At 31.7% G+C, this 17596-nt stretch overlaps 1 protein-coding gene across 1 annotated transcript; it reads right to left on the minus strand.

Annotated features, from left to right (window-relative positions):
* Positions 1-12357: 12357 nt before the first annotated feature.
* LOC107412720 (uncharacterized) lies at positions 12358-13523 on the minus strand. The gene is made up of 2 exons (XM_060819760.1): positions 12974-13523; positions 12358-12830 (listed from the first exon to the last, which is right to left on the minus strand). The coding sequence occupies exons 1-2, from the start codon at positions 13454-13456 to the stop codon at positions 12615-12617; spliced, it is 699 nt and encodes a 232-aa protein (XP_060675743.1). The 5' UTR covers positions 13457-13523; the 3' UTR covers positions 12358-12614.
* Positions 13524-17596: the final 4073 nt, after the last annotated feature.

Here is a 17596-nt window from a genome sequence, read left to right on the forward strand (position 1 = left end):
TATTTTTTAAGTGAAATCTTTAAGTATAGTTTTATCTCATTAGCATTGTATATTTAACCTTTATGGTAGGAAATTTTATTTAGTTTTTAATATTTTAAGTTAATAATTTTTAAAAATTTTTAATATGACTTTTATTTTGAATAACATTTTTATAAGATTTTATCTTTAAAAAAAATAAAATTGAGAATTTTAATTAAAAAAATTGAAAATGGAGCCTACATCAAAATCAAAGTGAAAATGGAACAGGCACACAATTAAAAAAATAAAAATTTAAAGTGTAACATAAAAAATCAAATTGATTAATCAATACAGATAACATTTTTATTGTTTACATCACCATATTTCCTATGATAAGCTCAGAAATAGCTATTTAAGTAAAACACAAATAACCAAGAAACACATTCTAGAAACTATTGCCTCAATATTTAAATAAATTATTTAAATCTTGAACTCCCATCATGCTTCTGAAAAAGATGAATTTTTCTGCTAGTAATGCCTTCGTAAAAATATCAGCCAGCTGCTATCTTGTTGTGCAAAACTCTAGCTTTATTTTTTCACCTCCAACCAATTGTTTGATGAAATGATATCGAATCTTGACATGCTTTGAGCGAGCAAGGAAAACTAGATTCTTTGTCATGGCAATGGCTGGCATGTTATCACAAAAAATATTAGCAGCTTCTTGGTCTTCTTGCAAATCTTATAGAAGTCTTCTAAGCCATATTGCTTCACAAGCTGTCGAAGTTGATGAAATGTACTTTGCCTCTTTTAAAAAATAAAATAATAATTATTATAATAATAATTTGTAATTTCATGGCAAAGTGTTCACAAAAGGATGACCTAAGCAAGCATCATTGGTCTTATCCATTAAGCCATTTTTTTGGACAAACTAGAATCTATCATGATAGAGGACAAATTCAATTTGAACTCTACCACCTTAGGAGAAGTCAAGTTCAGTTTGAACTCTACTTTAGAAGAATTCAATTTCAAGTTGAACTCTACCAAAGGAGAATTCAATTTCAATTTGAATTCCACCACCTCTTCTCCTTTATATATATGCATTTAGGCTTGTTGTAAAATTTGATCCCATTTTGTAAAAAGAGAGAGCTTTAATTCTCTTCCTCTCAATTGTATTGTCTTGGGTCCACTCTTTCTTTAACCTCCTCTATTTTATCCAAGTCTCCAATTTTAATTTGTCCAAGTCTCTAATTTTAAATACGTTTTGCATATTATCCAACAAATTTGGTATCATAGTTGTCATGAACAAGACTCCATATGAAGCATGGCACAAACAAAAGCCCCAGGTACATTTTTTTAAAAAAATATTTAGATGCATAGCTTATGCACATGTTTCCTCACAATACAGAGAAAAATTTGATGAAAAAGGAGAGAAATATATATTTTTTGGCTATAGCAGTGAGTCAAAAGGTTACGAACTATACAATCCAAAAACAACTAAGTTGATAAATTTTAAAGATGTTATCTTTGATGAATCAGCAGCATGGAATTGGGAAAGCGCTCCCAACACAGGAGCAAAAATATTTGAAGAAATTCCTATTCAGGACAAGTCAAATTCTCAACCAAGTTGTAACACCCCATACCAAAATACACATATTTTAACAGCTTGATCAAGTTTGACTAAGTTTGACCAAGTTCGACCAAGTGAATCATATATGGGTCCAAGTTGACTTTTTCTATAATCAATATTTTTGGTTTGACTGAGGTAATGTTGTATAGATCTAGTCGATACAAGTTCATAGACTGGTGGCACGTCAAATTCTAAGTTACAGATAAAAAGTTATGGTTCTAAGAAATTTTAAGCATAAGTTTTATATCAATGTCCAACCAGTCTTTAGTTTTTGTCTGTTAGTGCCCCTAGGCTCTATATAAGCCTTGATGAGCAAGCCAAATAGGAAAACAAATTCCAAAATACCCTTTCCAGCCCCCAAAACCCGAGAAATCCTCCACAGACCCGTGGATTCAAATTGGGTCGTTTCGACCCGTTTAACGGTGAACCGGGTCACCGCCGTTTTTGCTCATTTTGGCCACCAATATTGTATGTGCACCAGCCAGTGAGAAATACCACTTCGAGGTGACCTTGGTTGTGAAATTTCATGGAGAACGGCAGCTGGATGAGCCCGGATCCGGCCGGAGAAGACGGCATCGACCCGCAAGGTGGGTCGCTGGATTTTCACGCTTTTCGACCGTTTTAGGCCAACCCATAGACTTTTCCCATCATTTTTGGACCTCTGAAGTCAATTTCATGGTTCTTTTTCCCAGATTCCTCACCGTTTGGGAGATACGACAATGGGAAGTTTGGCCAATGCTTCAACTGTATTTTCCGGCCACCCGAGGAATCTTTGGACCAAGGTGATCACACTGCTGGGTTCCTTGTCTCTTGGGCTTCCCGTAGATATAAATTTTATGAATTTTGGAGGTCGTTTGATAATTTTTCTATTTTTATTATCGGATAAATTAGGGCTGTGTTTGGACAACATTGGTCAAATTGGTTAAAATTGGAATTGGATTAGTAAAATTGGATATTATTAGGACCTATTTGAAGGTTCAATTTTTAGAGATTAGGCTTCGAATAAAAAACCCCAATTTTGGGTATGGGGTTCTAAGGACACGCGGTATAATTGGACTGTCGGGTGTCCAATTTATGTAATTTTATAGTACTAAAAATTAATTTAAGACATTTGGGTCATACAAGTGCTTTTAGTTTAGTTATTTGGAGCTTGAAGAATATTTTATTATATTACAGACACTCTAGTTGAGCTTGGAGGCGATCCTGCAGGCGAGCAGGAGTGAGCATCTGCAGTACTGTGAGTGGTTATTATTTTTAAAATGTTTTAGGTATATAGAATAATATATATATGTGGTTGGATATTTTACGTATATACAAATTGATTAAAAGGATTGCTTTATGCATATATAATATCTGCTTTCACTTATATGAGTCATCATTTTATGTGGATTTTAATAAGGTTTTTATTAATTTTTAATTTTGATGAGTTCATAGTGAACTTGTGAATTATGTTAATTAAATATCCTGTTATTTGAATTAAGATTTTAAATTATTTTGGAAAATAATTGATTTGAGAAATAGATTGAAAATTTATATGATTTTAAGCAGGCTCAAATATTTTGTAAATTTTTAAATGGTTAAAATCGGTTTATGGGGAATACATTTCACTGTGGTATTTTTGGTTTTCACATGAAAGAATGATTTGAAATTTTTGAAATATTTAAATAAGCAGTGGAATTTAAATATTAAATTATGATTTATGCTGCAGTATCGTTTGAGAAAAATATCAATGATTTTACACGAGTGTTTTAAGGATACTATATTGGTTATTTTTAAATTGATGTACCATGTAGTGCCAATATCCTGGATCGGTATTATATTATATTATATTATAGCGCGTTGGGTTTTGCCATGGTACCATGAGATTGGGCTCAGCCCACAGGATATTATTGCCACAGACCATGAGAATAGGTTTATTCCACACGCTATTATTGCCATGGTACCGTGAGGTTGGGCGTAGCCCATAGGATATTTATTGCCACGGACCGTGAGGTTAGGTATGTCCTGAAGGTTATTTATTTCCACAATGCCTTTCATATATTAAGGATCATGAGGTGGGTATATCCCACGGTTTACAGTTTGGTACACCACATGGTAGATTGTATATGTTTTGAGTACATTGTTGATTTTCAAATAAGGTGGATTTACTGCACTTTCACAAATATTTTGTGGAACTGCATTTATAATATTTACGCTAAATGCTTATATTTATAGTAAGGCATTTTGTAATATTATATTGTTTTTTATTTTATATATTTTGAGCATCCATTTCATGATTATAATTTTGGGGTACAAATTCGCGTTTTGTGAAATGATTTTAAACGGGGAACTTTTCAAAAGAACGAAATGAGAGGTCTTGAGAGAAAGGTTTTTACAGAAATAAATTAATATTTTTCTATTATACTCTACCACTCACTGAGATTTCTTTATCTCACATTTTATTTGTTTTAAATTTGTTCCCCTAGGTCCAGGCAGTTAGTAGCAGTCTACCTCACGCATCTCTTGTTACTTCGTTCCCTACCACAACAGCAGCAGTATTATCTTTTCTTTATCTTACCTTTATCTTTTCAAACATTGTTTATTTCTTATTTGTACTTCTAAACTTTGTTAACAACCTTAGAATGCTTTAATTTAAATATTAGACTCAATAGAGACCATATTACTTATGGGTGTAGTTATGGCCTATGGTACAATAGGTCGGTTGTGGACTTTGTGTTGTTGTGGATTTATTTATATTTATATATTAAGGTATTATTAGTAATGCATGTGTCCTTTGTCCATGTTTTAAGGTGAGGTTCCATTGGATATTCTCTAGGGATTGTCCTGTGGAACTTCATTAGGCAAGACCACCTAGGAGATCCTGGGAAGATTCCCGGGGCAGGTCCTGTCAAAGTCAAAACCCTGGTCCAAGCGCAAGTTAAGAAACTCCAAGCCCAATCCAAAGAATGGATATATCTTCAGATGATGAATCACTGCCAAGAAAGGTACGCTTACTTGTAGATATCTATGAATTTACTAATATGGCATTTTTGGCATGTGAGCCTCAAAATTTTGAAGAAGCAATAAATGAGATGGATTAAAGTAATGGATGAAGAAATTGTAACAAGTGGAAAAAATGATACATGGGAACTGGTGAATCTACCTGAAGGCAAAGATGTTATTGGACTCAAATGGATCTGGAAACCCAAGTACAAAGAAGATGGAACAATTCTAAAGTACAAGGCATGGCTAGTAGCCAAAGGCTGTTCGCAATAGCCAGGAATAAACTTCAACAAGACATTCGCACCAGTTGCTCAAATGGAAATTGTTAGAACAGTCCTCGCATTAGCTGCTCAAATGGAGGTACCTTTTATCAACTGGATGTCAAATCTGCCTTCCTTAATGGAGAACTCAAAGAGGAAGTATATGTGGAACAACCTTTAGGCTACACCATCAAAGAAAAAGAAAACAAAGTCTTATGATTAAAGAAGGCACGATATGGACTAAAGTAAGCACCACGAGCTTGGAACAGCAAAATTGATTCATACTTCAAACAAAATGGATTTCAATGGAGTCTAAGTGAGCCTTCCTTATATGTCAAAATAGAAGGTGTGCAAGATATTCTCATTGTCTGCTTATATGTTGATGATTTGATTTATACTGGTGCTAATAAAAAAATGGTAGAAGAATTCAAAAGTGCAATGATGAAAGAATATGAGATGACAGATCTTTGCTTGATGAAATATTTTCTTGGCATCCAAGTTCAATAAGCAAAAGGAGAAATATTTATTTCTCAAGAAAAATATTTTAAATGATCTTCTCAAACGGTTTCATATGGACAAATGTAAACCAGTATCTATGCTAATGGCGTTAAATGAAAAGTTACGTAAGAATGATGGCGCAGAGAAAGTTGATGCAAAAAATTATAGAAGTTTAGTTGGATGCCTCATTTGTCTAACAAATACCAAGCCAGATATTGTTTTTGCTGTTAGTTATGTTTCCAGATTCATGCACGAGCCTAGTAACAATCACTACACTGTAGTAAAGAGAATCCTTCGTTATCTACAAGGTACCAGAAAGCTTGGAATTAACTATGCCAAAGAAGCAGATAACAAGCTCATTGGATATAAAGATAGTGACTAGGCAGGCTCTGTAAATGACCACAAAACCACCTCAAGATATTTATTTTGCTTGGGTACAAAACTAATTTCTTGGTCATCAAAGAAGTAAAGGACCGTGGTATTATCTTCAGTAGAAACAGAATATATATCTGCTACAGATGCAGCAAAGTGAAGCAGTATGGCTGAGAAGAATTTTATCAGATATGCAACATAAAGAAAGTGCTCCAACAATCATTAGGTGTGATAATATGTCAGCAATAGCAATGACAAAAAATCCAATGTTCCACAGCAGGACAAAGCACATAGAAATTCAACATCACTTCATTAGATATTGGTCGAAGAAGAAGAAATTAAACTTGAATTTGTCAACACATCTGAGCAACTAGCAAACATTTTTACAAAGCTGATAACAATGGAGAAGCTAGAAAGATTTCAATAGCTTTGCCAAAATTTCAAATTAAGAGGGGGTGTTAAAAAGTAAAATAATAATTATTAAAATAATAATTTGTAATTTCATGGCAAAGTGTTTGTAAGAGGATGAGAGGATGACTTAAGCAAGAAAGCATCATTAGCCTTATCCATTAAGCCACTTTTGTTGACACAGTAGAAGCTATCATGATAGAAGACAAATTCAATTTAAACTCTACCACTTTAGGAGAAATCAAGTTAAATTTGAACTCTACCTTAGAAGAACTCAATTTCAAGTTGAACTCTACCAAAGGAGAATTCAATTTCAATTAGAATTCCACCTCCTTTTCTCCTCTATATATATGCATTTAGGCTTGTTGTAAAATTTGATCCCATTTTGTAAAAAGAGAGAGCTTTAATTCTCTTCCTCTCAATTGTATTGTCTTGGGTCCACTCTTTCTTTAAACTCCTCTATTTTATCCAAGTTTAATTTTAAATACGTTCTGCATATTATCCAACAGCCTCTGCAGATGACAACGATACAATCTTTTGCTTCTTTGTTGACCCAGATGTGACTTTTGTTCCCAAACAAAACACATAGCCAGAAGTGCTTTTTCTATCAACAATAGAACCAGCCCAATCACCATTTGTGTAACCTTTCAGTTTACTTTCTTCTTCTTTCTTGTATAAGATGCCAAAATTCTTTGTTCATTTTATATATCTTAGAATCCTTTTAGCTACTACAAAATGCTCCTTGCTTGGGCTGTCCATGAATCTGGAAACAACACTGATAGAGAAAATAATATTTGGCCTTGTGTTTGTCCAATAAATAAGTAATCCAACAAGACTCCTATAAATTGATTCATCAAATTTTCTTTTTCCATCATATCTTGATAAACTTTCACTTGGGTTCATGGGAGTTTGTGCAACATTGCATTTAGGCAAATTAAACCTTGTCAACAAATCATCTGTAAATTTCTCCTGGGACAGAAATTTTCTTCCTGGCTCTTGCTTTACTTGAATGCCCAAAAGATACCTCATAAGATCAAGATCGGTCATCTCAAATTCCTTCATCATAGCTTTTTTGAAATCTTGAATCATTTGATTATTGGTTCCCATATAAATTAAATCATCAACATAAAGGCATACAATGAGAAAATTATGTGTACCTTGCATTTTCACATAAAGTGATGGCTCATTTGGACTTTTCGAAAACCATGTTGCTCAAAATATTGATCAATTCTGCTATTCCATACATGAGGTGCTTGCTTCAGTCCCCATATAAAGCCTTCTAAAGATGGTCAACCTTGTTTTCTTTTCCCTTGACAACATAACTAAGTGGCTGTTCAACATGCACTTCTTTTTCAATTTGTCCATTCGAAAATGCAGATTTGACATCTAGTTGGAAAACTTGAAGTTCCATCTGTGCAGCTAATGCTAAAACAGTCCTTATGGTTTTCATTCTTGTTACAGGTGCAGAAGTGTCGGAGGCTGTTGCGAGCACCCTTTGGCCACAAGTCTTGCCTTGTATTTTTGAATTAAACCATCCTCATTGAATTTTGTTTTATCCATTCTTCATCCATTGCTTTTTTCAAAGCTTGATCTTTCACAAGCTTCTTCATACTTCTGTGCCTCATGGGAAATGTAAGCAACATCACAATTTTGATAAACTTTTCTATTGAGCGTACCTTCCTTGGTGGTGTTGATGAATGTGTGCCTGGATTGATGTTTTGTTGCTGTCTTAGACTTGCCGGTGGAGTGTCTTCTTGCTATCTTGGACTTTCTAGTGGAGTGCTAAATGTATTTTCCTCAATCCTTTTCGATGTTCCAGATGCTTTAAATAAGGGGTTTTGGAAGCTCCTCATGGTTCTGTTTTCAAGCTCCGTTTTCATAAAAAATGACATCTTTTGACGTTACTTGTTCCCTTGAATTAGGATTATATGAACGATATCCCTTGGACTCTTCAGTGTACCCAATGAAGATACATTTCTCACCTTTCTCATCAAATTTTTTCCTGTTATGTGAAGGTATATGGTAGTAATAAACATAACCAAGAACTTTTCAATGATCAACCAGTGGCTTTCTCTTGAACCAAGCCTCATATGGAGTAATATTTTGTACAGCTTTTGTAGGAGACCTGTTTAGAATATAAACTGCTAAATTGATAGCTTCTGCCCAAAACTCATTTGGCAATTTTTTTACCATTAAGCATACACTGGGCAACTAGCTAATTAGTGACGCAATTAAATGAACTAAATGAAATAAACAAAGATGCATTCTACTGTTGAAGTGTGGCAATTTTGCCACTTGATGGTGCATGTCACCGGCTAGCATGCACACCTTGGTATCAAATCCTTTCCTTTTATGAGTTTATATTTTTTTTTTGTATGTTTTAATTTATGCAAGGTATATTTTGATAATGTTTTGTGCCTAAGTTATGTATGCAAAAGTATAGGCAAAATTATGCACAAAAGAGTAGGAATGTTATGCTTGAAATGCCTATGGTGCTGGATTCATAATTTCCAGCAATATAGTTCTAATATTTATCTTATATCTCAGGTTGCAAATGGAGTTTTGGGCTGAAATTTTGGGGGATATCTACCGACATATATAGAAGACTATGGTTCAAATTTCAGGTCCAAATGACATGGGAAAGTCCATTTTCTATTCCAAACAGATTGCTGTATCTGATGGGCCCAGTATGCAGAGTATGGGTCAGTTTTGGAGCTGTTTGGCCCATGATCCAGTTCCAGAATATTCCTATCTCTTGGAACAATATTTATTGATGACCAAGGATGTTTCAAACCAAGTTTCATAGGCAGATACAAAGGGAAACTAAGTAGGTGAAGCTAGTTTGGTTGTTTACCCAAACTAGTTAAACAATAGGAACTTAGTTCAAACCATGTGCCACTTTTTACTATATTTGGAATAGACATGTTGCAGCTGTTTTTGACCTCTTTTGTGTATGAAAAGTTAGGTGTTGACCATTTTACTTTTTAAATTTCAAATACTTTACTCATTTTGTAAGCTCACATGCTTGGCATGTGTAAACTAGTTGTAATTTCAAGCTTATATTGCAAAATGAATGAAATGGCTAGTGATCCAAGCCTCAATTTTCAAAAGCAACGTGGTCCCCTTCTTCTTATCTCTTCTTCAACATCTTATAACACTCTAGGAACCCTAAAAACCAGAAAACACCATAACCAAAACCTAAAAACACAACTCACACACAACCATTCCCAAGAGCATCACCAAAAGCTTGCTTGTTGCTAACACTTCAAGCTAGCTTGCTCTTGGTCATAACCTTCTCACCCTAACATCTACCATGTCACCTAATGTCTTGTCACTAAAAACATTCTACCAATGGCGAGGTATAAATCAAAGTTGCCTAATTATGACGAAACAGCGATGCCGTATAAAATCACATCGCTAAATGTAAAGACACTGGTGACTCTAAAAATAGAGGAATCCCCGACTCTAAACACTTACATTGCTAATTTCTAGCATTTGTAGCGACACGTACATACTGCATCACTGTTTTGCCCAAATTAATGCGTCGCTAATATGGAAGAAACAGCGACTCTACATTTATGAGTCGCTAATCGTGACTTATTATATTTCGTCACTTTTTTATGTAAACTATGCGTCGCTAATATGGAAGAAACAGCGACCCTATATTTATGAGTCACTAATTGTATGACTTTTTAGCGACTTATTATACTTCGTCACTGTTTTATGTAAATTTATGTGTCGCTAAGTTGTAGAATTTTTAGCGACTTGTATAGTTGTACATCGCCTTTTACTTAAAACTACAAGTCACTAATTTCATATATGTTTAACCTTTAGTGACTTTTTTTTTTTGCTTCGCTATATATTTAAATAAAGCGTCGCTAAAGGTTGAAAATGGTGACCAGGTTGTTATTGTGCATCGCCATAGGTCAAAGTTGTTTTTATGCGTCACTAAATGATCCTTTTAGTGCCAACCTTCTTCTTGTACATCGCTGTTTCCTTTTACTAATTTGCTTTTTGTAATTTTGTTACAATTTATTAAAAAATGATAAATAGAAAAAAACTAAAAATTAGCTTCATTCAAAGTAATTAGAATACAAAATTTGAAAGTAAACATTTGCATAACAAAATAACTGTCAAATAAATTAAATAGTATCTCATGAAATATTTTTACAATTCCTTATACTATTGTATATGCAAAAGCAAAAGCAATATTAACTAAATCTCCATGAATTGCATATTCATTGGGATGGAAGTTGTCATTCCCTTGTTGACGATATTACACACCCTCATACTGCATATGAAAAAATAATAAATTTATAAACACTTATGCAAAATAAATATATATTAAGTATGAAAAAGTAATAAATTAGTAAATGAAAATTTAAAGACTATTATCGTTGTTCTTATGAAAGCGAATAACAAAATTAATTAAATGGATACTAATAAATGTCATAAATATTACTTAAAACATATAAATAAGTCTACGTACCAATTTATTTAGAAGGTATTTGTTATCCATATCCCCTCACGGTCATTACGAATATAGCCACTCTCGCATTCATCGTCATTATCATTTTCATCAACACTTGGCAACTGTATGACAAATGGATTGTGAGCCATCGTAGTATCGCCAAGAACATCTTCTTCAACCAATTCTTCTTCAACAAAAGTACAATGTTGTGGTGGAGTTAAAACAACTGACCATCTCGAATCAAGTTGATCTTCAACATAAAATACTTGTTGAACTTGTGGAGCCATAATGAATGGGTTGGATTTATATCCAATTTTATTTAAGTTAACACATGTAAACCCCATCTCATCAACTTTCACACCGTTGCTGTCAACCCAATTACACTTGAACATAGGAACTCGAAACACAGTGTAATTGACATCCCAAATTTTTCTAAAAATAATTTTTATAATTGGGGATACAAAAATAATGGGTTTTGCAAAAATAATTTTAAATGGGAGAACATTTCAAAATGAGTGGATTACTAGGGGTTTTGAGGGAAAAAAACTATTTTCTAAGTACTTATTTTATTTTCTTCCGTTATTATTATTATTATTTATTATTATTATCATCATTATTATTATTATGATTAGTCTTTTGTTATTTCTTTTACTATTTATTATTATTACTATTATTATTAATATTATTGTTATTATTAGTTGAACACCACTCATTGGTTTGATTAATATCTCATTAGTTTTCTTCGTTTTTTAATCTGTTCACTTGGTGCTTCTTGTAGTATTTCTATCATTCCTTTGCATATTATTCTATTATTATTTGTTATTTCCTCTTTATCTGTAATATCTATATTTTATCGTTCCAACACTCTTAGTATGCTCTGTTATTGTGGGTATGTAAAGATATTTATTATTTATGTTTTATGCTTTTTTATTAAAGAGCTATACATTTGTGGAAATTGTTGGAGAAATAAGATGGATCTGCATTTAGAAGCATATTTTATGTGCATTAAAAAATTTGGAAAAGTCCATATTATAAATAAGATGCTATCAGATTTTTTGTAGAATTTTTGTGGGCTTTCACTTAATGGGGGACATTCTGGAATTCCAACAGGAAAATCTGGATGGAATCATGAAAAATTAGCATTTAAAGCTTGCGAAAGTAAACTAAAAATTCATCAAATTAATTTCCAATTAACCAGGCTTTATTTATTTATTTATTTTATGTGCATTTAGAAATGTACTTTCTCTGCAGTGAGAAATTTGGAAATGTTCATATTATAAAGAAGATGCTGTCAGGCTTTCTGTAAAATTTTCGATAGGGTTTCACTTAATCAGGGCCATTCTAGAATTCTTATAGGAAAATCTGGATGGAATCATGAAAAATTAGCATTTAGAGCATGCGAAAGTAAACTAAAAATTCATCAAATTAATTTCAAATTAGCTAGGCTTTATTTAGTTATTTATTTACTTTCACTTAAATAATAATAATAATAACATGAGCATACAAAACCAAATTGGTTGGTCAATGGGGATTCCATAATTTTATCATACATATCACCATATCTTCAAGGTCAATTAAGCTAGGCAATATTTTCTAGGAGATCGGTAAATAGAATATAGCAAATATAACATACTGATTAAATAAAGAAATATACTAACAGGCTTGGTCTAGTGGTGGTATCATTGAGAGTATATCTTTAGATCCGAGTTTCAATCTTTGATATGGGTTAAAGATCTTCTCATGTCATAATTAAAATTAAATAAATAAATAAACTGCAAATATAGTAAATAGAATATTTTATTAAGATAACTTCTTGTAAGGAAATAATCCCCACAAGATAGGCTACAACTAGTCATGTCCATAGACATGAATGCTGCATGCACAGAGCAGTTGCAACACAGACTTATTCTTATAAAGATATATATATATACACACACACACATACACATGTAGGGATATCTATATATGTTGACAAAGCTGTCAATATATATAGTTTATTTCGCATACATATATATATATATATATATTTTGCATGATATTAATTAATACTGAATAGAGGGAAACCCCACTCTAAGGTCAGTATTCCAGAATATATGCAGACATTATCGTGTTTGTCCTCGTCTCCGCGGATGGACGCCTCAGAGTAGGATCCCTTCAAATCGTCGTGAAAGGGACTTTCCTGTGTAAGCTTGGATGAGACTAAGTTCCAATCATCACTATCGTAGTGCTCAGGTTTTTCAATTTCAGTGAAAACCTATATGCATAATAAATATTAGATTAAATTAATAATATAAAAAAGGAAAAAAAAAAAAAAGCTTAATTATTTAAATAAAATAAATATTAATTTATTATGAGAGGTTATTAGTGGTAGAGGGTACATAGTAGCTAGCTACTCACATATCGTTTATCGTCGTCGCGTTCATTTTCCCAAGCGTGCAACCAGGCATACGGTTTTCCGTTGTAGTTCTGGCCTGTGTATATAACTGCGGCAGATGATCCCTCATGGAGTACAACAGCCAACTGGCCATTTTCAATCGTGACAGGGAAGTAATTATCACCTAGAATATGGCCACTGAAATCATGGTGTTTCTTCAAAAGATGTATGGGACTGCCAGTAGCATTATAAATTTCGCATATTGTATATTTTTTATTATCAGTGTCAGGCTGCTGCTCAATGATCTTCCGCAGAGTCTGCATATAGGCCTTGTATGTCGTACCCTTTTGAACTGCTTCCTTGAGTCTGTATGCAAAGTAAGACTTATCTGCGGCGTTGACTTCCAGTGTCTCAAATTCAGGAAATTTTTTCTTCACAAATTGATCATCCACTTTGGTTCCAAACACATTCTGAGGCTCATTACCCTCGGCTGACTGCTTCGACATGCTAGTGGTAATATATTCTTAATGATAATGCAGGAAAGTTGTTGGGCACATATGCATGCCAAGCAAATTAATCACATACATTTATACACACCCACATCCAATCTGTGAGCTCCATCTGTCGGTCTTACGCGGACAAATATTCTTTGTTGATATATATACATATATATATATATATATATATATTTTTATTTTTATTCCTTTTCTATCTTAAAGTGGACAACTACGTAACTTATCTACAGCAGGTGTACAACCCAGCTGCCACACAAAGTTAATATCTATTATGTAATTTTTTATTTATTTTTTTTCTTTAGTAATTTTAAGGTTCCAGTGATGGTGCTTCTATGCTTTTACTTCTCATTATGGATTTGCGTGGGCATGGGGCAGCCAGGATCATAGCCATAGGGTACTAGTGGGGACAGATAGTAATTACTATAATTTTTTTAAAAAAATTGCAAAAACAGTGTACACAATCATTGTTCAATTCTAGCTAGTCATACAAAAATAATTACATAACTGTTATTTATTTTTTTTAACAAAAAAAAAATTACATAATACCTATATGAATTAGTTTATGCTGAAAAAATTAAAAAAACATTTCTATATAATTTATTTTGCATAAACAAATATTCAATATCAAAAATTAAAATTTTAATTTTATAAATATTATGGACATATAATTTAGTAATAAAAATATAATTTAAATTCATAACAAATGTGAATAATTCTAATAAAATTTTTCTAAAATTCTAATCCATCAACCATACATAGCCAACCCTACCCCTTCGCTAATGCTTCCATTTATCATCTTGTTAAATAAGTCAGTTCACCCAAAAAAAAAAAAAAAAAAAAAACCATGTGAAAACAAGACAAACAAATCGTGTAACACACCTAAAAAAAAAGACAAAGAAATTGAAAAAAAGACAAAGAAATTGTGTATATGCAACTATATATCCACACACACACCATATGCGTATTTGGGTGGTCCTATCTCACGTTTCAGTTTCAGTCTATTTTTTCTGTGAGAACCTTTCACTTTCAGTCCTATGCTTATCAACACATACCGATCTAATTTGTCTTATGCCTGCAATTTGTATGACAGGTATTTTGGGTCTTGTGCATGTTTCATTTGTTAAAAATGTAGTTCATATCTTTATTATCTAATAATGATGAATGGAAATTAAAGACTAAAATAAGACTTGTATTTTTCACCTTTCAAATTGTGTATATCCAGTCTCGTGTTCATATATATATATATATATATATATGCGTATATCCTGGAAGAGTTCCATTTTGGATAGTAGGCTAACAATTTTCTGGTCAATAATCCTTGAAAAAGCATGATTGTTTATTAATCTACTCATGTCCTGCATTCTTCTCTGTTGAAGAATTTAACTCCAATGAGAGGTATACTTGAAATCTGCGTGGTAAAGCACTAATCTAACTCATTTTTTTTTTTTTTTAAGTTTTTTTAGTCGGATACATGATTCTATCAAGCCAAGATGCACATGTATACATATAAATAAAAACAATTTATATAGTGGTAGATTCTATATATATATATATATAAAAGATATATAGACATTGAACGCACCACTATAAAATGGTGATAATTATTATTGATGACAAACGTTATTTTTTTTATAATTAAATAGCATTTGAAGCTTGCCATAGTAATACTCATAGATTTGGCCCAATAGTTGTACCACTAAAAATGTACTTTTATATCCAAAGTTCAATTATTGAGTTTTGAAAAAGAAAAAATCTCCCTTCCTTTTTAATTAAAAAAAAAATAAAAAAGCTTGCTAAAGTTAACTAAAAATTTATCAAATAAATTTCCAAGTATCTACTTTATTTTTATTTTTTTTATTTCCTGCATTGTCAATATATATATATATGTTACAAAATCAACTATCTCAAAGTGTTAGATATGATGTGCGTATAAAAAATTGGTCCACATACTTCATAATAATTTATAAACTACCTTTTAAACGGTTTATTTTTTAATATTACATTTTTAGTTTTAAAAAAAATAGAAAAAGTATAGGATTAGCATTCAAGTTAACCAAATTGATTAGCCCAATTGGAGTCGCATATTTATTGTCCGTATATAAAAATATATATATTACAAAATCAACTATTTCAGATTGTGAGATATGATGATGTGGACATTAAAAATTGAGTCCACATGCATAATGATAATTTATTAGCTACCTTTTAAATGATTCATTTTCTAATATTAAATTTTTATTTTTAAAAAATAAAAAAATAAGGATTAGCATGCAAATTAACCAAATTGATTAGCCAAATTTGAATCTTATATTTATTTTCCATATATAAAAATATATATATATATATTACGAAATCAACTATCTCTGAGACATTATGATATGGACATTAAAAGTTGGGCCCATATCCTTAATAATAATTTATTAGCTACTTTTTAAATGGTTCATTTTCTAATATTACATTTTATTTTAAAAAACATTAAAAAAATAAAGGATTAGTGTCCAAATTAGCTAAATTGATTATTCAAATTTGAGTCCCATATTTATTGTTCACATTGCCATATCATTGTCAATATATATAAGTATATATATATATATATATATATTACAAAATCAACCATCTCAAACTGTGAGATATGATAATGAGGACATTAAAAATTAAATCCACGTGTATAATGATAATTTGTTAGCTACCTTTTAAATTGTTCATTTTCTAATATTACATTTTATTTTTAAAACATAAAAAAATACAAGATTAGCACGCAAATTAAACAAACTGATTAGTCAAATTTGAGTATATATTTATTATCCACATTATCAGTATTTTTATACATATCCAAATCCAATCACTGAGCTCCACCTTGCCCGGCTTACGTGGACAAGGACTTTTTCTTGTTTTTTTTAATAATCTAAACGTGAACAATTACTTATACAGCACAAGTGCACACCCCAGCTGCCACAAAATTAATATCCATAATATATTCTGGTTGTTTTAATAAATTGTAAGTGGCCAATAATAGCAGTTCTATGTTTTCAATTTTCATACTGGATTTGTGTGGACTAGGGGCAGAGACATGATTTTAGCCGTAGGATAGTGGTGGCTAAAATAGAATTTTTTAAAGAAATTGCAGAAACATACTATACACAAGTAATTGCATAACAATTTTTTTTTCCCCAGAAAAAAATCACATAGTACCTAATATAAATTAGTTATGACAAAAAAACATTTCTATATAATTAAATTTGCATAAACAAATATCTAATAGCAAAAATTGAAATTTTATTTCTTTTTTTTTTTTTTAATAATTTTGGACATATAGTACGAATAAAAATATAGTTTAAACTCAAATCAAATGTGAATAGTTCTAATAAAAAATCATCTAAAATTCTAATCTGTCGACCATATGTAACATCATGTGAAACGAGACAATTCACCAAAAAAAAAAAAAAAAAAGTGAAACAAGACAAACAAATCGTGTAAAACATTTAAAAAAAAAAACAAATCGGCTAACATTAAAAAAAATAAAGGACAAACAAATAGTGTAAAACGTTTTAAAAAAAAGACGAACAAATCGTGTATATGCCACGTGTCATAATTAGAAAGGACCATATATCATCATTAATAAAAAATGTTTTATTTTCTTTTTTCTTTTCCTTCCCCTCTCTCTCCTCTGTTGAAATGTGGTGATCTTGCCACAATGTGCAAGGTAGGTCGGTTACATTTGCACTTTTTGTTTTGCAACATCAAAGACCAAACATTGTTTATGTTTATGCATTTTATTTTATCTTGTAATGTTCAAGAACAATATCCTTTTTGTAATGCCCTAAGCTCATTATCTAGCTTAAGGCCTTTTTTGTCTAGTTGCTGGAATTGTATTTCCAGCAACATAAGTCCACTTCCTTAGATTCCGTTTGAAGTAGTTTTGGTATTTGAACCTGAATTTTGAATATGATAAACTAGATATGCAGAAGAAGCAGCAGCAAAAAGAATGGCCCAATTTGGAGCTGGGAAGGCTGAGTTAAGCCCAAAACAATCTGACCCTTGTGCAGTGTTGTTGCCCAGAAAACTGGGCAAAACTGCCTCGGGTTTGATTACTTTTGAATGGGTAAATAGACTTTGTTTTATCTAATTTTT

Source organism: Ziziphus jujuba, chromosome 8, assembly GCF_031755915.1.
Source record: "Ziziphus jujuba cultivar Dongzao chromosome 8, ASM3175591v1".
In the NCBI taxonomy this organism is placed as follows: Eukaryota; Viridiplantae; Streptophyta; class Magnoliopsida; order Rosales; family Rhamnaceae; genus Ziziphus; species Ziziphus jujuba.